General features: G+C 45.4%; 1 protein-coding gene across 2 annotated transcripts in view; it reads left to right on the forward strand.

Moving 5' to 3' along the window:
* The first annotated feature begins 438 nt into the window (after positions 1-438).
* Positions 439-22,968, forward strand: part of JARID2 (jumonji and AT-rich interaction domain containing 2) — a 278,174-nt gene continuing 255,644 nt past the window's right edge. The window contains exon 1 of one of the 2 annotated variants that reach the window (XM_007973625.3): positions 439-1,220. In XM_007973625.3, coding sequence (XP_007971816.2) covers positions 1,176-1,220 — 45 coding nt within the window. In that variant the 5' untranslated portion in view covers positions 439-1,175. Of the gene's footprint in view, positions 1,221-3,488; positions 3,600-22,968 lie in introns of those variants that run through there. The other variant, XM_007973628.3, reaches the window with a different exon arrangement.

A 22,968-nucleotide genomic window follows, 5' to 3' on the forward strand; every position in this document is an offset into this window, starting at 1 on the left:
AGCGTTTGTTGGCACGGCCGGTGAGGGGGAGGGGGCGAGGAGGAGGGAGGGGAGTTGAGTGACAGGCTGTGCGGGGCAGGCTGGGAATTGTAGTTCCCAGCTTCCGTGGCCATAGCCATTTTGTAGTCGGGGGACTACAACTTCCAGAAGATCAAGGGGACCATTCTAAGGTGCCCCGGGAATAGGCGGCTCTCCCCGGGGCCGGGCGTCCTGGGGCACTCCTACCCAGCAGCCCGGCTGCAGGTAGACGCGAAGGCAGTGGCGGGGGCTGGCGTGGGGCGGTCGTGGGGTGAGCGGCAGGCAGGGGAAAGGGGGTGAGGTGGAGCGACGGAGCGTGCCATGCATTGAGCTAGGGAGCCTCTCTCAATTCCACGCCTGGGCTCGGCGTGGGAGCGACGCCCGAGGGCTTGCCTGGGAGGGGTTCGTCGAGGTCGCTCGGGTGTCTGGTTGGCCAGGCTGCGGGGGTGCCCTGGACTGGGCCAGGGGCGGTCGGCACCGGGCTAAGCGGGCGCCTGGCGGCTGAGCGGTGGGAGTTTTCGGCTGGCGCCCGGCGGGGAATTATCCGAGGAGCCCTAACTTGTATAAAAGCAGAGTCCATTTAAAGTTGGGCTGGATAGCCTCTCTCTCATTGGTTAGGGGGCTTGGAAAAAAGAGACTCGGCGAGCCCTCGCTGTGGTGCTGCCGCCGCCGCCGCCGCCGCCGCTGGAGTTGACTCTTCTGCTCTCACTGCTGCTGCAGCACAAACGTGACTTCCAACATTTTTTATTTATCTTTCCCTTTTCTTTTCCAAGATGTAACTACGGATCAGACACTAAGGACCTTCACGTTTCGCTGATGTAGTTTTTGGAGGAAAAAGGGGGGGGAGTGAAGGGCGTCGGTTTTTTTTTGTGTGTGTGTGTATGTGTTTCGGGGGAAATTTTCCATTATGAGTGTTTTACTAAAGTGAATTTTTTTTTGTTTGCTTCGTTCGTCTTTGGCTCTTTTTTTTTCCTTCCCAATTTCGGATTTATTTCAAGGCGAATCTGGCTTTGGGGGAAGAGGAAGAAAAGTCGGATTACAAGATCAACCACCACCAACAACAATAAAAACCACCAGGATATTTTTTTGCAAATTTCTGACGGCTTTAAATTCATGAAGCAATTGTCCCCTTTTGCAATCAGCATTTGGATCTCAGAATGAGCAAGGAAAGACCGAAGAGGAATATCATTCAGAAGAAATACGTAAGTGCTCCTAACAACACATCCTTTGACTTGCAGTTTTAAGCAATGGCTGTGAATGTCAAGTTTATAGATAATTCTGCAGCTGAAGGGTTTTAAACACAGCGTCCGATAAGGCTGTTTCTTTCTTTTCTGAAAGAGGGCTTTTCAAGCGAAGTGGTGTCTGCCTAGTTTGGTTGAAAAAACAGATTGGTGTAGAGATACCTCAAGTGAATAAATTCACCTCGAATGACACAACCATAATCTAGTTTTAGATGAAAGGCAAGGGATTTTGGTGGAGCTTGAGGTGGGGGGGCGGCTGCGGTAATGTAACTAAACTGCATTCTCAAGCGGATTTGGCCCCGTATTGCACTTTGCATGCAAATGAGCCTGTGTTATTATTATTAATGTTATTTGGAAAAATCGTGTAACTCCTGTGTGTTGGAAGCCCTTTAAGTTGCGATGGAGGGTCCGATTATGGCGATCTTCTCTTTGCATTGGCACATCAAATTTAACGTCTGTGGTCGTTTTGGCTTATCTGGTTTACAACATAAACCAGTTGGGAATCATGTTACAGCGAATGCATTTGTTGGGATTGACTTTAATAATGAGGCTGGTTTTGTTTAAAAAATTCATGATTTCCAGTTGTAGGGGAAAAGGACACACACTATGGCTAATGTTTTTAAGTGTGTACGTGAATGTATATGTAAGTAACTACAAATATTTTCTCCCTGTTAACTGGGCTTCTGAAATTGGGTGATTATTCATAGATTTAAATGGCTTGGAATAGTTAAATTTGTTTTGTGCATAGTACAGCTACGTTTTGATTGGCATGGGGAGTGTTTTTGTTTTGTGTGTGGTGGCTTTTTCTTTTTTTTAAGTTTGAGGGGAGGGAGGAAAGGGGGACCGAGCGATTAACCAAATATGCACTCGAGTGATCTGTGATCAGCGGCATGCTTTAAATTAAATAACTCTTTTTTTTCAAAAAAGGCCAAATGAACATACCTTAGGGATAATGCAACGTAAGAGGAAAGTTTTATTTAAGTTGGGTAGACAAATTGGTGTTAATATTTTCCCTTTTTGATCATTGTGGTGTGTGTAATGAGAGATGACCTTCGGGGCACTGGTTTTGTAAAAAATATATTTAATGGAAAAGCTGAATGCTTCTTCAAGAGAGCTGATCCTTATCTAGACACGTCAACTTCAACTATGAAAGAAATGCAAGGTTAAATAATCAAGCCCAACTTAGAATGCTGTTCTATAAAGAATTTAAGAATTAAAATACATCCGCATTGCAGAGGGCTGGGTAGAATGCAAAGGACTAGTTTAAACTCAGGCTGTAGAAACTGCACGGAGGCAACCTTGCCTCGGAGCGTAGACGCCTTCCCGGGGCACGTCCGTTTCGGATGCAGCCACAAAGCAAATGGGGTAGAACTTGGACGAGAACCGCACCCCGCCTCCCATTCCGGACCTCGTTGAGGTGGACAGCAGCGTGGGGTGGGTTTTCTTTTTTATTGCGGGCAGTCAGCGTATCGTGTCTCCGAGTCCGGACGTCCGGCTGCAAGCCCGTGGCTGGCGGCGGCCGCGGGAGGCACGGCACGAGTTAATGCTTCGGGAGCAGAGCCGGTGTTCCCGACGTGCTCGAGCCGGCTGCGAAGGGGACGGCGCGCGGGGGTCGCAGCAGGCTGGGCCTGGGGCTGGGCGGGCGCGCGCGCGCGGCCTGTAGGGGGCAGACTCCGGGCTCTGGGCGGGCGCGCGAGGCGGGCACCGGGCTACCCGGGCCGGCTTGCAGGAGGGGTGGCAGGCGGGGTGGCGGGCGGGTGGGCGGGTGAGGCGCGGGGGCGGCGCGGCCTGCGGGGCGCGGGGAGGGTAAAGCGCGCGGGGCGGGGGCGTGGGCGTGCCGGGGTGGGGGTGCGCGGCGCACAGCTGCAGCGGGCGCCCCCCACCGCGCGCACGGCGGAGCATGGCGGCGGCGGCGGCCCGGCCGGCTTCCCGCGGCCCTGCCTGCGGGCTCCGACGCAGTCTCGAGAGCAACAGGTTAAGCCGGCGAGACGTCAGCGCGCCCCCTCCCCGCCCCCCGGTTCTTCCCCCGCCGCGCGCCGGCGCCCCAGCCCTTCTTTCCTCCCTCCACCCCCCGCGGCGCTCGGTTCCCGGACGCTCCGGGCCGCGCTCTGTTGTCATTGTGACGTCACAAAGGGACGGGCTCGGGTGGAACCTTCCCCTCCTCCTCCGTGACGTCAAAAGTCGGGCGGGAGGTTCCAGGCGCGGCGGGGCGGCGGGGGAGGAGGGAGCGGGGCGGAGGCGGGGGCTGCCGCGGAGCCAGGCTGCGGCGTGGGAGGAGGAAGAGGAGGAAGATGCGCTCGGCCTCTGCCTTCCGCTCCGGAGCGTCGCGCTTCCCACCAGGTGAGCGCTGGGGAGCTGTTGGTCCCCAAAGGAGTACCACTGGACCCTGTTCTGATGCCACTTGGGAAGCGGGAAGCGGGGAGCGGGGAGGAGGCGCCTCCTTTCTGCAGGAATGTTTTCACTTCCTCTGTTCCAGGTCTCCTGATGGTGTTGCATTACTAGCGTGGTACATGTTTCCCTTCGCCAATGCTTATGTAAAGAAATGAAAGTATTGAGGGAAAGCTTTGCTTTGTTGTGGATTTGGCCACCTTGTCACTTGAAGTCGTGTTAGGGGTGCTTCAGCAGGATGTGGCCGGATGGCTTTCATGATGATGCTGCACAGCAGCAACTGTTGATCTTTCTGGAAGCTTTGCTGTACTCTGGTGGGGGGCTTTCCTTTGCTGTGCCGGCTCTGTGCCTACTGAGTGTAATTTTGGGGGTCTGGACCAAAGGAATACTTGTCATTGACAAATGTACTGAGAAGACATAGGACTCCTTTAAGTCTCAAGGTGCTCTTGGCTTAGTTCTTCTGAGCAGGGAAACCAGGGGCTGGCATTCTGTTTCCTCTTTTGTAAAAAGGAAAAATACCTGCCATTGCCACTTAACTAAGTCACTAAAAAGATCGTGTGCATGAAAGATGTAAAACGGTATGCCTCTTTATATGTAAGGTGGCATTATTACTTGAGCTGGTGGAAGGCAGCACGTTTCCCACAGTTGGTCTCAAAAGCCAGGGATGCCTGCTGAGTTGCCATTTAGTTTATTACTTTAGCAAAGCAGAGTTGGGGGTGCGATTGTCGATAGTAGGCTTTGGGAGAAATGATTGTTATGCTTCATAATAAATGATGTCCTTGAGAAACTCATAAATTGCAATGTAATCCTGTCTTAATTGTGTTGGGCACGACTCCCACTGCAATACCTTAAATAACTGAAAACATTTACCTTTGAAAGCCCCAATCCACTTGGACAATAAAAACAGTTGCATGTTTTGCACCATGGATATTTTCTGCTGTTTCCATCATTCCACTGCCTGGTTATTCCTACGGAGAATAACAGATAGGATATTGGGGCTTCACCGCTATTTGATCTTTGCTTTATAGCAGGTATCTGAAATAGAAAATCTCTGCCATATGAAGATAGTAATTCATGTAGTTAGCATGAAAACAAATTGCCAGTTTGATTTTCTAGGACAGCTCAAGCAGAATTTGTACCACTAGGCTGTAAGTTTTAAGTATCTAATTTTCTGATTTAAAAGTGTATGATTTAAAAATTGGAAAACGTTTTTGTTATAAGCTTCAAAAGGATTTACTATAATTACAACTACATAAAATTGTAAAGAAAAAAGTAGGAAGAACACAAAAAATATAGTGGTTGGATTTATGAGGTTTTCTGTTTTAAAACTCAGTTCATCACAAATTGTTCAGTCACGTTATTTTACAGTTGATGGGGTGGTGGGGAAATTTGTACGTTATTTTATTGCTGTATTTCTTCTTTCCTGGGATATTTACATGGCTTTCCAGCTACTTGTTTCTAGTAGTGGAAAATCTTGCTCTGTGTTACTTAAGTGCAGGGCAGTGGCAGTTTGGCTCCTATCACTGTATAGAGATACGGAAGGAAAACACAATGAAGTCCAAAGTTTCACTAAAATTTGAGAGAAAGATTATGTCGACAAGTAATCCAACTTAGATATTAACCTACAGTAAAATAATAACCTGGATAATAACCAACTCATGTGTCCCTGTAGCCACTGGCCCAAATAGACAACTAGAATTATTTGGTACTTGCTAATGCCTGTTTCCTCGTAAGTGGATTAAACCAGTCCCTGTTGCTGGGCTGAAGGCTACTGATGCACTTCCAAGTGCCTTGGAAATAACTCCAGTGTTAATATATACCCTTGCTCCAAAGGTTAAACTTTCCTCCTTCAGAATAAGAAAATCTTTTGGAGTATATAATTGGTGTCTGTTACCTTCAAAATGTAACTTTCTTTCTTTTTTTTTCATTGAAGACACAGGAATGTCATATTAAGTATAGTTTGTTAAAACACTTGGTGAAAGCTAAGCTAGAGAGCATTTTTGTTTGTTTGCTTTTTTTTTGAGACAGGGTCTTGCTCAGCTGCCCAGACTGGTGTGCAGTGGTGGCTCACTGCAACCATCGTCTCCAGGGTTCAAGCTATTCTCCTGTCTCAGCCTCCTGAGTAGCTGGGATTACAGGCACCCACCATTACACCCGGCTAACTTTTTTATTTTAGTAGAGATGGAGTTTCATTTCACTGTATTGGCCTGGCTGGTCTTGAACTCATGACCTCAGGTGATCTGCCCGCCTCGGCCTCCCAAAGTGCTGGGATTACAGGTGTGAGCCACTGCGCCCAGACAACTGAACATTTTTAAGCTGGTGGTTTGCCCTTGTTCATGATGGTGTGAGGACTCACACTCCTGACATTGTCTGAATTCAGGCTGCTTTGCTGTCATCATCCTGATGTTACTGGTCCATGTCTCCCCCAGGATTGCAGTAGTAGCAGCTCTCCTAACCACCTTTTACCTACCCATCCTACTTGTCCTGTTGGCTACGGAACGTCCTGACTGATACGCTAGGACAAAGGTCCTGGGCAGCTCTGGGAAGTACCTCTGTCCCCTTTGGCTTCCACCCAGAAGTCTTGCTAAGTGTCAATTGTTTGTTCCCAAATCTGGTTATTCCAGTTGGGCTTATTATTGTAATTACAGTTAAGTATTACGTCAACCTTGAAACGAGTGTGAAAAAGAGTTGGGGCCGGGCGCGGTGGCTCATGCCTGTAATCTTAGCACTTCGGGATGCTGAGGTAGGTGGATCATGAAGTCAGGAGTTCAAGACCAGCCTGACCAACATGGTGAAACCCCATCTCTACTAAAAGCATAAAAATTACCTGGGCGTGGTGGCACATGCCTGTAATCCCAGCTACTCAGGAGGCTGAGGCAGGAGAATCACTTGAACCCAGGAGGCGGAGGTTGCAGTGAGCTGCTTGTACCTGGGAGGCAGAGGTTGTGGTGAGTTGAGATCATACCAATGCATTCCAGCCTGGGCAACAGAGTGAGACTCCGTTTCAAAAAAAAAAAAAAAAAAAGGTGGGCTAGACATTTATAAGATTTTTGGGAAAATCTGTAAGGACTGTCCACACGGATTGCTTTGCAAGTGATTCCCTTTTAAGAACCAAACTTCAACGCCCAGACTTCCCCAACAAGCAAAACAGCATAATGTGGAACAACAGAACACTCAGAGACTTAAACTTAGAAATAAGACCCATGGCCTCATTTCAAAAGAAAGGTAATTAAAAGTAGATTTGTCTTTGTCGGTTAATATAAAATGTTAAGGAATATCTTTTTTAAAAAATTGTTTCTTGTCTAACAAACTTGTTTCCATTAACTAACCAACTTCTGGTTCTTGTCATCTCTCCTAAGAGTGCTTCCAACTGTGTTTAACCTTAATCCCCAAATGCTAAACTGGACTTCCTGTCTGCTTCTTGCCAAGTAACTTAGGTAAAGTGTGGATCAGTTTAAAGTAGTCCTACTGTGGTGATTGTATTACTTTTGGAGTTAAAGTAATTGTGCCATTCACTGAATGGCAGGGAACAGAAAGAGTCATAATTTTCACCTAATTCATGGAGTTTAGAAGCTTGTATCTTGTAATCCGGCAACTTTAATTATATATTGTTTTACTTATGAGATATTGTTGAAAGTCTGTTCCCTTTCAAATCCTTAAGACTTACCTGTTAATAAAAATGAAACCAATTGAATCTGTTTTTCTGTGTGCTCAATTATCTTTTGTTTTTTTTCTGTCTTCCAGATAACTGTACTCTTTATTCCTGTGACTCCCTAAGACAAGCCTCAATTGCTTTTCCAGGCCCCCAGTCTTTGTTTTTCTGATTCCTTTTTTCCATAAACCTTTTCCATACTTGCCTCACCTTTGCAGGCATCTTTTATTCTGGGAGGTGGGAACTCTGTGATATCTGTCTACAGTTTTGTAGAATAAGAGTGAGCGAGATTTTATTCTCATTATCCTTCTAGATTTTAATCTTTCTTGGGACTTCAGACAATCTTATAACCTTCTGCCAGCTTCAGGTTTTTTTAATAAGGAATTTTTTTTTCCCCCGAGACAGAGGAGTGTCTCTCTGTCACCCAGGCTAGAGTGCAGTGGCGTGGTCTCGGGTCACTGCAACTTCCACCTCCCAGGTTCAAGCGATTCTCCTGTCTCAGCCTACCGAGTAGCTGGGACTACCGAGTAGCTGGGACTACCAGTGTATACCACCACACTCGGCTCACTTTTGTATTTTTAGTGAAGACGGGGTTTCACTATGTTCGCTAGGCTGGTTTTGAACTCCTGACCTCATGATCTGCTCACCTCAGCCTCCTAAAGTGCTGGGATTACAGGCGTGAGCCACTGTGCCTGACCAAATAAAGATTTTTAAAATTCAATTGTGATTGAGAATAAAATTATTAAAAGTGGAGCTGACCTGTCATTTTGCTCTTGGTGGAAGACTCCTGTTTCCAGGACTTCTGTTCCTGTCACTTCTTGCAGGTAGCTTTTGTCTTTCTTGTTCTCTTAGGCTGTAGGAAAGAGCCCACGCAGATTGTCCCAGAGGGCAAAGTCTAGGTCATTCCTGCGTGAGCAGCCACTGGCAGCTCGACCACACCACTCTGGGTCTCTGGGTTTTTTTTACACTTTTACCACAGTTTGTCTTGCCACAGATTTCACTATTGTAAGGGTGCTGCCCACCTCTCCTGGGGCTCTTTTTTCCATTTGAAGAACTGTCCCAGAAAAGCTTGGATTATGGAAAACACCTCCAGATGACGACACAGCACCCACTTCTCTTAACGGTATTGTGAAGAGAGGACTCAGTCAATTCTGAAATAACCGCCTACGTTGTGAGTTTGAGAAAAGGGGTTTTTGAGTCCATTTTACAGATGAGAAAAGTAAGGTGAAAAACCAGCCAGATGATTCGCTCCCCACTTTTGAGTTCAGAGGACATAGAAGTAAAATGAACCATCAGTGGAACCCCAAAAAGGGGAGAAGAAAAGGTCATAAAAGGGACTGTTGGCAGCCTTTGGAGAGGCTTTTTGCTTGAGAAAGTTGGAAGTGAGGGCAGTTTGTCAGGAGTGTCAGTCTCCCCTGCATGTTTGTATTTGTTGTTTTTTGAAGCACCAGTTGGTGGAGCTACCCCCTTATCCCCAGCTGGCTGTCTCCCTGAGTCATCATTGGAAGAACTGACATCCCGTGTCCCTTGGGACTGGATGGGTTGTGCTCTTCTAGTTTTACAAGTACCCCTGCCACATTCTTGGGCATATCTGAGGCCTGGCAGTGGGCTGCAGTTCTCCAGACTTGCAAGAACCGGTTTGATTTCCCAGGGCTGTTGACTTTTTCTTGTACTTGACTTGTACTTTCTTAACCCTGACTTTGAGGCTTAGGGGACCATGGAACACTGGGGAAATCATTTGCCCTCAGTCCTCACCAGGGGCTGGGCCATCCATTAAGCAAAGGCTGTCCAGATGTGTTAATGAGGCGGTGTGAGTAATGGCAACATTATCCGTGATGACTTACATAATCATAGGACAGATGTGAGTGTTAGAGAAAGAGGAACCTTACTGGTAGAAGTTCTTGAGTTATTCTTGAGAGCTGGTGCTGCCTAAAAGGTCTCAATTGGATTTTAAGTTCTAATTTTGTAAGTCTGTCAAGCTCCACCACCCATGAAGGGGAAGGCCAGTGAACACTGAAATATTATCAACAGCATTGTTTGCTCCTAGAAGGTTAACAAAATACATAGCCACAGGGCGGGGCACGGTGGCTCACGCCCGTAATCCCAGCACTTTGGAAGGCCAAGGTGGGCGGATCACTTCAAGTCAGGAGTTCGAGACTAGCCTGGCCAACGTGGTGAAACTCCGTCTCTACTAAAAATGCAAAAAAATTAGCCAGGCGTGATGGTGGGCACCTGTAATCCCAGCTACTTGGAAGGCTGAGGTAGGAGAATCACTTGAACCCGGGAGGGTGGAGGTTGCAGTGAGCTGAGTGAGACTCTGTCTCCAAAAAAAAAAAAAAAAAAAAATTACATAGCCACAGTTTTGCCACTCCATACTCCCAGTAAGGGTCTTCCCTCATACACATTTGTCAACTAGGAATTCTTTATTTCTTTTTTTGAGACGGAGTCTCGCCCTGTCGCCCGGCTGGAGTCCAGTGGCACTATCTCAGCTCACTGCAACATCTGCCTCCCGGGTTCAAGCAATTTTCCTGCCTCATCCTCTGGTATGATCCTCTGGGAGGTAGTAGCTGGGACTACAGGCGCACACCACCATGCCCTGCTAATTTTTGTATTTTTAGTAGAGACGGGGGTTTAGTAGAGACAGGGTTTCACCCTATTGGCCAGGATGGTCTGTATCTTGACCTTGTGATCCCCCCCGCCTCAGCCTCCCAAAGTGGTGTGATTACAGGTGTGAGCCCCCACCTCCGGCCCAATTAGGAATTCTTAACAGTAACTGTTTTTTTGGGAGGAGGTGGGGAGAAGGAGTGAAAAGGATGGGTTGTGTGACTCTTGTCTACCTGGAGACCTGGTTTACTGGGACAGGAGAATGGGAGATATTTTGATGCCCAGTTTATTGATCTCTTAAAATCTGGGTGGTTTTGTCTCCATTATTTCCTAACCACCATTTTGGTGAGAGCTTGGTCTGAAGTGGTAGTGTATTATCTCTTGGTTCTCTCTCGGTTTCGGCCAGCTGTTAGAGTGTTTGGTGCCTGTGGGGGCAGAAACAGGTGCCAGGAGGAAATGAGAAGGGATTAGGACTGAGCATGTGTTTCTTGCATTTAGTCCTTCTATAGGTTTGCAGAAGGGGGCTGAATGAATGCTTATTCTGTTAAGCAGCAGACTTGTGTGCTTTGTGTATATGCCTTGTTACTGGTACTAAATGGAACTCGGTAATGAAATGCCTCAGATTTGGACAGGTTTGTGAATATATGGGGTACCTCTGCAGTAATGGACAAAGTTGGGAATGTGAGCCTAGTTCAAATTTGGCCCTGTGTTAAACTGGCTGTGTGACTCCAGGCAAGCTATACAACCTCGCTGAGCTATTTCCTCATCTGGACAACTTATTTCATGCACTTCACAGGCTTGTTGCTGGGAGAGGTGGGGGAATTTTTGATGTGAAAGCACTTTGTAAACTGCATACTGCTGCACAAATGCTCAAGGTATTATTACCCAGTTGGAAATCACCAACCTGGAGACATCAGGCCTGCCAGCGGCCTTCCTAGCTGACTGAGATGTAAATGAATCAAATGAATTCTGTACTTTGATTCTTAATAAAGCAAGCGGATAGCAAGTAACAGATGCACTTTGGGATACAGAACAAGGCTTTACGGATTAGAAGGTGATGTAATCACCTTCTGTCTCTGTCCTATATTAGCCACCACTTGACTCCTAGATTCACCTGGGTGGTGAATTGGAAAGAGGGATAGATTGAGAATTAATATTGGAGTGGCTCTGAATCTGTGCACAAAGATGTTTAAAGAAAACATAGTCCTTGAAATTAAAAATCTGATCATGATCTGATCGCGATCCTTTAGTGGCTGTCTGGTCCTCAGGATCGAATCTAAACCAACTTTGTTCCCAGCATGGCATAAAAAGCCCTTCTTGTTGTACTCTGAGCTTATCCTGCCACCCATCCACCTCACCATCCTGGGCTTCAGCTGAGCCCAGCATTTTGTTCCTCTATTTGCTTGGTGAATGGATTGCCCGAGGAACCCGCTGTGTCTGTCTGAAGCCTGCCACCCTGTTTACCCGGTCTGGCAGAGCCCAGGCTCTTTCTCCCGGTTGGCTGGTGGTCTCACACTTTATTTTTAGGTGCTGGAGTTTTTTGCTTACATGTCTCTCACCCTATTAACCCCACAAGAGTAGAGGCTGAATTTATGTCATTGTCGGTCACTATTAATGTCTAATACATAGTATACATTCTAGGAATATGAGTTCAAGTTTTCGGTGGAGTATTTCGAATACTACTTAGTAGTGGGAGGGAATTGGTATGGATCTAGTGCAAAAAGATACACTTAACTGATCACAATTTTGGACGCTATAATTTTATAGTTGAGAATTCCTGAGGTTTCTAGTACTGTTGTTAAGTGACCTGCTTGTGGTCGCATATTTTATCAGACACAGCTGGGGCATGAAATCCAGGCCCTGATACAGTAGAAGGCCCTCTCTCTTTCTGCCTTTGGAAATACTTCTTCCTTTCAGGGGGATTTTCAGCTATCCATGGTAACTGCAGTAATTGATTCATTTTCATGGAAAAATAAAATCCACGTGTAATCCCCATACCTAATTAAGCCAATAGCATTTTACTGTTGTGCAGATGGCCTTTTTTGCTTAATAAGAAGTAATTCAAATCAGACAAGCACTCAAAAGATAGAAATCATCGAAATCACATACTGGACATTCCTTCACTTGTAGATGGTTTTATCTATACGGGCCACACTCTTTAAGTGCAGTTTTTTTGTTACCTGCTGTTTGCATTTATAACTTGTCATGGTAATCAAAGACAATGATTTTTAATGGCTTCAAGGCAGTTGGTTGATAGATACCACCATTTTCTTGACTCATCTCTTCGCGATGGGTTTGGGACTGTTATACAAAATGATGCGTGCAGCCTGCTTTGCATGTGTCTGTCTGCACTCATCTCTAAATTCTTCACTGTGAAATTACTGAGAAGTGCCCGTGTTTACGTTTTGATCTTTCCTAGTACATTGCTTTCTTGGAGAGAGGCTATACTAATTTACGGTCCCACAGGTAGTACACGTTAGGCCAGCGGGTTTGTTTGTTTGTTGGCTTTTAAAAACCAATACAAGCATTTGTAACAAGTAGTAAAGATGTCAGTTGAGTTTTATTTAAGTTTCTATTTTCTTCCCGTGTCCTCTCTCAGGGCATTTAGAACTAAATGAGATAAGATATGTGAAAGCACTTTGTAAAACAAAATTGCTCTAAGAACACAATGTATTATTAGTCAGAACAGCTCTAGTAGGGAAGGGAAAGGGAGAGCCTTGGGTAATTGTACAATGATGTTCGTTATATGTATGAAATGCTTTTTGTTGTGAGAACATAGAGATACTTAAGCAATGAAGATGGCCCACAGTCACATTGTTTTCATATGTGATCTCAGCCTTGTTTGTGAGGTGGGCTTTGTATGTTTACAAAGATCCCTTTGGGCTGTGGCTTGGAAGACTGTTCAATTAAATACAGCTGGCATTTTTTGGTTGCTTACCATGTTCTGACACTGTGTTGGGAGTTTGAAAATATGACATTGCCCTTGTCTGAGGGGCATTTACAGTTTAGTTGGCAGCAGGGATGTGAAACAGTGGGAGGAGAGCACTGGCTTTGGAGTCAAACTGAAGTTGAGGATCTCTGCTCTGTCATCTTGGGTAGATCACCTCTCCAGGTCTCAGTTTCTTCATCTTTGAAAGGGGGAGAATTGTGCCTTCATTATTGGCCTCTCAAGGTCATTTTGTGGAAGACTGAATCAGATGTTAAGTGTGAAGTGCTTTATGAACTGTGTCTATAACCGGGCATGGTGGCTCACACCTGTAATCCTAGCACTTTGGGAGGCTGAGGCGGGTAGATCACAAGGTCAGGAGTTTGAGGCCAGCCTGACTAACATGGTGAAAACTTGTCTCTACTAAAAATACAAAAATTAGCCTGGCATGGTGGCGAGTGCCTGTAATCCGAGCTACTTGGGAGGCTGAGGCAGGAGAATTGCTTGAACCTGGGAGGTGGAGGTTGCAGTGAGCCGAGATCATGCACTCCAGCCTGGGAAACAAAGTAAGATCCTATCTCAAAACAAAACAAAACACCAACTGTGACTGTTTAGACCATGTTATTATAAGTCCTACAGGTTGTTGTGGCTGTAATTCTCCAAGTGCAAGATTGAAGAGGAAACTGTTTCTGGGTCATCTATGCTGATTATGATATATCCCAGTGAAGAGGATAGAAATTCAAATAATAAGGGTGCTTAGCACCTTTCCTTCTCACCAAGGCTTAGTTTTTCTTCCTAACTTACGGAAAAATGCAGCGTGAGTCTCTTCATACCCAGACGTATTTTTGGATTGATGGGATTTTTATCTTCCCTCAGCTTCCCTGGTTTGTGAGGATAAGGGTATTGTTCACAGGGTGACTAAGAAGCAGCCTTACTTTTTTGCATACTTTTGAATGAACTACTTTGCCTGCCTTTTATTCTCCAGGCAAGATGTACCCTTAGAGATGAGGTGGAACCTAACACTTGGTTTTACCTAAATTGCCTCCTTTTCCATTCTTACACTGCCCAGAGCACTAAAGCTCTGTTTGTTCTATTTTCAGCTTGTAATAATGTCTTGATGTTGGAGGATGAAAGAGCTGATGTGAATAGAAGGCATTTAATAAGGAGTCATGGTCTGGAGCCCCAGTCAAATTGGTAGCACATGGTTTTCATCTGCCTCGAAGGGCTTGGTTGCGTGGTCTTGCCTTCTCAGAGCTGTGACACCACCAGGCTGGGCCCTATGCACAATGCCATGTCTCCTTCTCAAACTGATGATTTGGAGTGGCAAATGCCACTGACTTTGAGAGATGCCAAAGGAATGGTGGACTTGCCTTCCTAATCTTTTGAAGATCATAAAATGTTTGCTAGGGCTCGCTCGTCTGCACTTGGGACAGGGGTTAGATGGGTATGTCGGGGGAATGACGTTTTATTTTAGTGGGGTTTTATTTAACATTCGGTTTTAACCACTCTTCAGCCTTCTCACTGGGACTCCTAGCTGGTTACATTTTTTGAAGGGGGTTAATTGTATATATTTATGTATTTATGACCCTCACTCTAAAAAAGGATTTAAAGCCACGAAGAACTGTCATTCTAGGAGCAAATAATTTTTACTTAGATATGACTCAAGTTCACTTTCCAAATGCAAAAAAGGGACAGTCAGATTAAAATACGGACAGCAGAGTAAGTAGTTCATTCATTTCAATGCAGCAGTGTTTGGGCCTGGCAGTGTTTTTGGCTTTTGGTTTGAAGTCTTGACCTAAAACTTTAATTAAAGGCAGGTTTTGCTAAATAGTATTGGTATTGACACTTTGACAGAACTTTTAATCTGAAAGAATTTTAAAGATGCATGAAAGTAATCCCCAGTGATGATTACATCTTCAAGTGGCCGAGATCAGATTTCTATTTAAATACCAATGCAGTTTATCACTTTTTTCCACAGTGCAGGGGGCCAGGGAGGGTCTGGATTTAATAGTGAACTTCTGAACTTGACTTATTTGAGGGGAGCGACTGGTGGGTATTACTGCATAATTCGGTGTTCTGTGTCTTTATCTTTAAAAATGTTTTCAAATACTCATTCTGTATTGTAATCCTCAAAACTACTGTTAGGATTCCAAACCATTGTGGTTTAAACTTAGCTGGAATCTAAAAGGTGGCTGATAGAAGGAAAGGAAATCTCCCCTTAAATAAAGAACATATTTGGCTTGCCTAACTGTCCCAGAGTCTGGGTTCTGGGCATATCTAAGCCATGGGCCAAGTCTCATAGTTGAAGAGGTCGGGAAATACTTGTTTCAAATATAAACACCAGCTCAATATAAACACCATCAATTAGTTCTGCAGAAACTCCTGGTACAAACAAGAACTTGCAAAGCTTCATGTTCAGTGCAGTTCTTGTCTGGATGAGATAAGGAGCGCAATACTGCATACTCTTCTGTACTTGTGATAAATCAAAACTCTAATGATGGTATTAAAATGGGTTTTCTTTTGGCCCTGGTAAGCTGGAAAGCATTGGAAGGTGGGGAGGATAGATTTCACTTGGAAATATCTGAAGCTAAGAAGTGGTGGCTTTTTCTTCTCTTCTAAATGTACTCCTTGCTCTAATTAAGCGATGCGATCGCTGTCCCAACACTGACATACCCCAGGATGAAACACATTTTCTACTCAAGTAGCCTTTTTTTCCCTTGCCTTCTTCCATGAGACTTGCGGAAATTGTCATGTTATTTCTTTCCAGAATTTATTGGAGCATTAGGCAAAAGCCTCTTGGGAGTATAAATAATGATGATTATAAAGAACAGTCAGTTTACCAAGGAAGGCCATTATCTTTGACTTGCAAAGCTTTTACAGCCAAACATTGTTTGCTTACAGTTCTTTAATACAAATGAAGACCTTAATGGTAAGAGGAGTCCTATTACTACTCCCTTTGTACATGGAGGTCATCCCAATAAAGAAAGGACTATGTCACTTTGCTCAGGCATTAACAGCTTGTTTTTCAGGACAGACATTATATACGGCCCATGAAGGCCTTGGATGGTGTTTTCGCTCCTCTTTTTTTTTGAGACGGAGTCTTGCTCTCCGGGCTGGAGTGCAGTGGTGTGATATTGGCTTGCTGCAACCTCCACCACTTGGGTTCAAGCGGTTCTCCTGCCTTAGCCTCCCGAGCAGCTGGGACTACAGGCATGCGCCACAATGCCCAGCTAATTTTTGTATTTTTTGTAGAGACAGGGTTTCACCATGTTGGTTGGCCAGGATGGTCTCGATCTATTGACCTCATGATCCGCCGGCCTCGACCTCCCAAAGTGCTGGGATTACAGGTGTGAGCTACCACGCCCGGCCTGGTGTTTTCTCTTCTAAGGAATGTGGTTTCTGCCATCAACAGCAAGTAATCCTCCTTGCTGAGTGTTAAAAAGATTTCTTTCTTTTTTTTTTTTTTTTTTGTGACGGAGTCTCGCTCTGTGGCCCAGGCTGGAGTGCAGTGGCCCAATCTGGGCTCACTGCAATCTCCGCCTCCCGGGTTCATGCCATTCTCCTGCCTCAGCCTCCTGAGTAGCTGGGACTACAGGCACCCGCCACTGCGCCCAGCTAATTTTTGGTATATTTAATAGAGACGGGGTTTCACTGTGGTCTCGATCTCCTGACCTTGTGATCCGCCCGCCTTGGCCTCCCAAAGTGCTGGGATTACAGGTGTGAGCCACCATGCCCGGCCTGTTAAAAGATTTCTAAAGTTGATAAGGAATACTGAATTTACTTTTGGACTCCCTACTACGTCCTGCCCTATATTGTATACCTTATATACAAATTCAGGGATTTTTTTTTTTTTGAGGTGGAGTCTCTCTCTGTTGCCCAGGCTGGAGTGCAGTGGCTCAGTCTTGGCTCTCTGCAGCCTCCACCTGCCCAGTTCAAGCAGTTCTCCTGCCTCAGCCTCCCAAGTAGTTGGGACTACAGGTGCGTGCCACCATACCTGGCTAATTTTTTGTGTTTTTAGTAGAGACGGGGTTTCACCATGCTGGTCAGGCTGGTCTCGAACTCCTGACCTCGTGATCCGCCCGCCTTGGATTACAGTGCTGAGATTACAGGCGTGAGCCACCACGCCTGGCCCAGGGATGGTTTTAAAACTAAGGAACTTGTCTGAGTAGGCACTGACATGGAAAAGGTATGTATAAATGAAGAATCTCATGCCTTTTTTTTTTTTCCCTGTAAATTTTCTTATTTTTAAATTTTTATAGAGGTGGGATCTCTCTGTGTTTCCTCGGTGGGTCTTAAACTCTTGGCCTCAAGTGATCTTCACCCCAGTTCTTCCAGCCTCTCACACCTACGAATCATTTTCTGTCTTTGTGGATTTGCTTATTCCGGATATTCCATACAAATGGAATCATATAATATGTGGACTTTTGTGCCTTGTGTCTTTTAAAATTGTGTTTCTACAATTCATGCTGAAGTGTGTGTCAGTATTCATTCCTTTTTGTGGCTGAATAACATTCCATTATGTGGATGTACCATGCTTTGTGTATCCGGTCATCAACTGCTGGACGTTTGAGTTGTTTCTACCTTTTGGCTATTTTTTTTTTTTCTTTTTTTGACACAGAGTCTCGCTCTGTAGCCCAGGCTGGAGTGCAGTGGCGCAATCTTGGCTCACTGCAACCTCCACCTTCTGGGTCCCTGTTCAAGCAGTTCTCTTGCCTCAGCCTTCCTAGCAGCTGGGATTACAGGTGTGCGCCACGCCTGTCTAATTTTTGTATTTTTAGTAGAGATGGGGTTTCACCATGTTGGCCAGGCAGTCTTGAATTCCTGACCTCGTGATCTACCCGCCTCAGCCTCCCAAAGTGCTGGAATTTACAGGTGTGACCACCGCACCCGGCCCGTTGGGCTATTTTGAACAATGCTGCATTGAACATTCGTGTGCAGGGTTTTGTGTGGATTTGTTTGCATTTCTCTTGGAATACCTTGTTAGAAAAGCATGCACATACATATTACTACTAAATTTATTTTCTGTCATTAAGCTGTGTTTCAGTTCATGCCTCTGGGCCTGGTGTGCTCTGTTCAGCAGAGTCCTATGCTGTGCCCTCCCCTTCTGGGGCTCAGCATGCCCTTTGGGGTGTGTGTGTGTGTGTGTGTGTGTGTGTGTGTGTGTGGTGGGGGTCCTCATTTTCCTTACTGCCTGACTGTCACTCTCCGTGACACTGTGGGTGGCCAAGAGTGGTCTCATTTCCTCTACCCCTTGGCAAATCGTAAACATTGTTCACACGTGCTTGTGCTGGAATCTTGCTCCAGTGCCTTGATGGTGGGACTTTGAATTTCCTGCCTTACCTTAGTTTTTGATTTTCTTGTGATTACCTCTGTCAACATTCTTTGGCAGAGAACTATGGGGAGTAGAATGACCTAGAAATTCTCCCTGATTTTCTTGGTCCTTCCAAGCCTGCTGAACCAAAAATGGTTTTTATTTTTCTTTGAAAAACTACCCTTCATAATGAACTCCGTTAAGAAATAGGAGTTCTTTTAAGGAGGAGGGATGTTACTGTATTCTCTTGATTTCTCTGAATTTACTAGATTTATTTTCACCAAGTTGGTGTGAAATTGTTGAGATTGGGCCTTACTCGAGTCAGGCAATGTTTTTTTTTTCTTTTTTCTTTTTTCTCTTTTTTTAATGGAGTCGCTCTGTCTGGAGTGCAATGGCGCGATCTCCCCTCACCGCAACCTCTGCCTTCCAGGTTCAAGCCATTCTCCTGCCTCAGCCTCCAGAGTAGCTAGGATTACAGGGCGACCCCCCCCACCACTAATTTTTTTATTTTTAATAGAGACGGGGTTTCACCATGTTGGCCAGGCTGGTCTCGAATTCCTGACCTCAGGTGATCCACCCGCCTCAGTCTCCCAAAATGCTGGGATTACAGGTGTGTCCGGCCAGCAATTTTTATTTTTTAGATGCAGGGTCTTGCTCTGTTACTCAGACTGGAGTGCCATGACGTGAACACAGCTCACTGCAGCCTCAACCTCCCTGGACTCAAGTGATCCTCCCACCTCAGCCTCCCAAGTAGGTGGGACTAGAGCTGCGCTTCACCACGCCTTGGTAAGTTAAGGCAGTTTTTAATTGTTAGAAAAACTGTAAGGCAACAGAAGAGAAGTGGATGGTGGGTACTGCAAATGTCACGTGGCCTAGTGGTGTTGAGAAGCATTTTGTGAAGCAGAGAGTGCTTTTCCGATTCTGTAGGAGCACGTGTCTTGGTGTGAGTGTCTTTGCCTTCCTAGAACTTCCTGGTGATAAGAAGCCTGTAAACACCAGCATGTCCGTCAGTATTTGGAATCTTGTTTATTACATAGTGCTCAGGTTCATTGTCAAAAAATTCTTTACTAATGGCATTAATCACTATTTGGAATCTTATTTATTTCATAGTGCTCAAGGTCATTGTCAAAAAATTCTTTACTAATGGTATTAATCATGCTTCTTACACTCCAGTTTTTCTGGTATGGCTTTCTCTTCCAAATTGACTCCTGTGCTCAGGTCATTAGTTTGGCTTACTAACAGGAGCCCTGACAGCTATATTCAATATTTTTCTCTGCAGTGGCCAAGTAGCCAAGAATTTACTAGTTTAGACACCCACCTCAGTTTAGAAGGTAGGTGTGAGTGCGTGCGTGTGTGTGTGTGTGTGTGTGTGTGAGAGAGAGAGAGAATATCTGAGGAGTTAATATTTTAAACTTTGCATTAACTGGAAATCTGTGTTCTGATGGGCTGCTTTTGTGTGGTGTACCTATAACCTGTACACATACTTGTGCCTTTCAAAAGCTAATGCCACATCCCTCCTACTAAAATTGCTTATTAGAGCTAATTTTAAGAATTGAGTTAGAACTGCCCTATAATGTAATGCAGAATATTTCCCAATAATGCCTAGGTTAACAATGATAGTCTTGCTGTATTGTGCAAAAAAGGCTTCTGTTCAGACCCAGCTGGGTTTCAGGCTTAATTCATTGCTCTATGGTGGGATCACCACAGCTGCTGTGGGGCCTTTACAAATGCAAAAAAGCTGTCAGTGTTTGTTTCATCAGCTGCATAAGTGATGAGGCCAAGTTGAGGAATCCATTCCAGTGCGCAGTGTGCAGGCTGTAGCTATTATTGTTTACAGAATTAGTGTGTTGGAGCTTTAAAATAGTTGGCACATCGTCTGCCCTTTAAAAGCACAAGACTAAGGAATGAGACCAGTTGGTTGTCCTTGTAATGTTGGCCGGATCCAGCCCAGCCCTTGTCTTTTAACAGCTACTGCTCCGGGCTGTGCTGTGGGACTTGACCACTCTTTGGAGGAAGTGGGGGTGCTTGCTAAATTCTTGTCTCTAGTTCTGCATCGCAAACTTAGGTTTGCATTAAAAAAAACAAAAGCAAACAAAAAAACCCATACACACAGTCATTTAGAGTTCCATAAGTGTAATTGAAATGTAAAGCCTTAATCATCGTTCCAGCCCCAAATAGGTACAGGACTGTCAGCTGGGACTTCAGATATCTGTGCAGTGACAGTCCAGATTTGGCTCTGTGAGATTTATTTTGTGAAGTGATACTGCTTTGGGACTTGCCCTCATCTCTCCCCGTGGGTACAGAAGTTAAGGCTACTTCTTGGCTGGTAGCCAAGAAGCCAGGAAAGCCCCATTGGACAGGTCACTTTCCAGGCAATTAAGGAGTATTCTGCGGGGCTCTCCATGAATGCTGTCTTAACAGTGTAAGGTGACTCTCTTCCCCACTGACCCGATGAGCCCGGGCAGCATGTTCACTTGCTTTTGGACTGGGCAAGCAGGAATCTGGGACCAGCATCATGGTCATTTACAGGATAGTGTGTGGGATTGTCCCAGCCCCTCCTTCATTTTAACCTCATTTACTTTCAGACCCCTTCTCCGCTCAGGGGTCTCTGCCTCCTGGAAATTGGAGGGCATGGGTGGTGACTGGTCTGTTACCATTTTGAAAGTGGAGCTCGTCAGGTCTCCTAGCCAACGGGAGTGAATAATTGTGCTTCCTTCCTCCCAGCTGGAAAAGGTCCCAGAGTGCTCTCTCATATTCATAAAAGAGATGGCACGAGGCTTAGTGTCTCCAAATTAAAGGTCAATACTGATCAGCTTTCTCTCAAAGAACTGTCACATATGCTCTCCTGGAGTTATTTATGTCTTCCCGTTTTACCTTAGGAAGCCTCTGGAGCCCAGGAGGACAAGTGTGTCAGATGAATCTCCTGTGGTGTTGGTACTGATGAAGCAGAGTTTGGGGATCCTTGTATGGCCCCTTTTTTAAAGAGCTTTTTAGCACGGTCTCTGCCAAGTATGTTAACTCTTAGTTACAGTGATCTTCCAACAGAGAGCAAACAACATAGGTAATAGTTTAGATTTTTACTTCTTAACATCTTCCCAAATTCCTTCTCTTTGTCTTACCCGCGCCCTGGAATAGTAGTAATGAAAAGGAAAATAGCAAACCGTGAGCTCCATATCCTCTCCCGCTGGGGTGAGGGCTAATTTGCAGGGCCTCATAAGGAAACAGCAGTTTCATGGTCATTGTTCTCAGCCTAGCAGCGCTTGGTTGCACTTCCGTTGCCCAACCTGTTTCTCCTGGCCAGGGTGTTTGTAGTATATTTTGAGTTTTAGGAATCTTTCATCAATGTTTCTTCTGCTTTCTTGAGTCAATTTAAGGCAAAACATTTTCTTTTGGTAGCTTGAAAGTTCTACACTCTCAATGTTTAAATGGTTTTTGGGGGCAGGGTGAGAAACAGCTTTGTGGAAGCATATCTGATTGTGTGTGTTTGTTATTTCATGTCAGAGTCATCTCATGACCCCAGGAGACCTCCCAGTGGCCTCCTAGAAAATGCACTGTTGTAATAACAGTCAGGGCGCCAGCCGACCACTGGTTGTGCCTCAGCCACTTACTAGCTGCATGTCCAGGAGGATCACCAGGCCGTGGTTTAAATTCTCAGCATTCTCCATTGTAAGGTGGGGTGCATATACGTCCCTGAGTGGAGATTAGGTGCTCTAATAGGCACAACTGGGCCCCCTTCATTGTAGGCATTCTCTTCCACTTGTTTATTAGTATTGCTTACTTCTAGCTGCTGTGATCGAAGGTTTGGGTTAATGCTGACATATTGCAACTTGTTGGATGGCAAACTGTTAGTTAAGTTGTCCTCTTTGGCTGTGGGGAGAGATGGTGAATTCAACACTGAAACTCTGAACACAGTGTCCAAAGAGACCCTGGGCTTCCTGGAATGTTATTCTCTTACTCTCCTAACCTATTCTCCCACTCCCATGAAAAACAAAATCTTAAAGCGGCTTATCAATATCTGACATAAGACAGAGTGAGGCCTTTCCTTTTATCTACATAGAGATAGCTCAAAGATCTGCTTGAGGGGCAGCAAAAGGCATGTTGGTAACCACCAGGAAAGGATCCTGAATCCTAAGCAGCTGGTTATAAACAGCAGTAGGTGCCCAGGAGGGAACCGATACCTTCTGCAAGGGCGTCAGTTGTGAAATGGCCTAGGTACAAAGATGTTCTTAAAATCAGGTTTCAAATTATAGTAACATGTAGACAGACTCTGAGTGCTCTGGGAATGGAGTAAGCTGATTCTAGTGAATTTTCTGGTTGATTGTTTCAAGCCATGGCGTTAACTCCTTATGAAGGACATTTTTTGGCTGTCCTGTCTTCAGAAGTCTGGTGTGATGCACGAACTCAATGGTTGCATTCCCGAGGACCTTATGGAGTGCTTCCTGTCTGTCTGCCAGCGCTTTGTTACTGTGCACTTCTGTAGATAGACAGTAGGAGGATTTTGGGCGGTGTGCATGCTGATCCCCAGAGGGTTTGTATTTTACCTACATTCCTGAGGATGCGTTTGTGTTGCTTGGGGTCCTGAGAAGAAACTGCAGTCAGCAGTGGATTTAGTAGGAAGAAAGCTGGTTCCATGAAATGTACATCAGCAGACCCTGAGGATGCTGTGGGGTTAGAACTTCTAAGGCTTAACTGCAGAGGGGATGGTTAATAGTATGAACAACTCCCTACCCCAGAACAGGGGATAGGTGATGGACCACAGTGGGACACCGTACCTAATGTGCATGCCTGCTTCCTAGAAATTTGTGATAAAGTGTGGTGACTCTTTCGT

The sequence above is a fragment of the Chlorocebus sabaeus genome, chromosome 17 (genome assembly GCF_047675955.1).
Source record: "Chlorocebus sabaeus isolate Y175 chromosome 17, mChlSab1.0.hap1, whole genome shotgun sequence".
Lineage (NCBI taxonomy): Eukaryota > Metazoa > Chordata > Mammalia > Primates > Cercopithecidae > Chlorocebus > Chlorocebus sabaeus.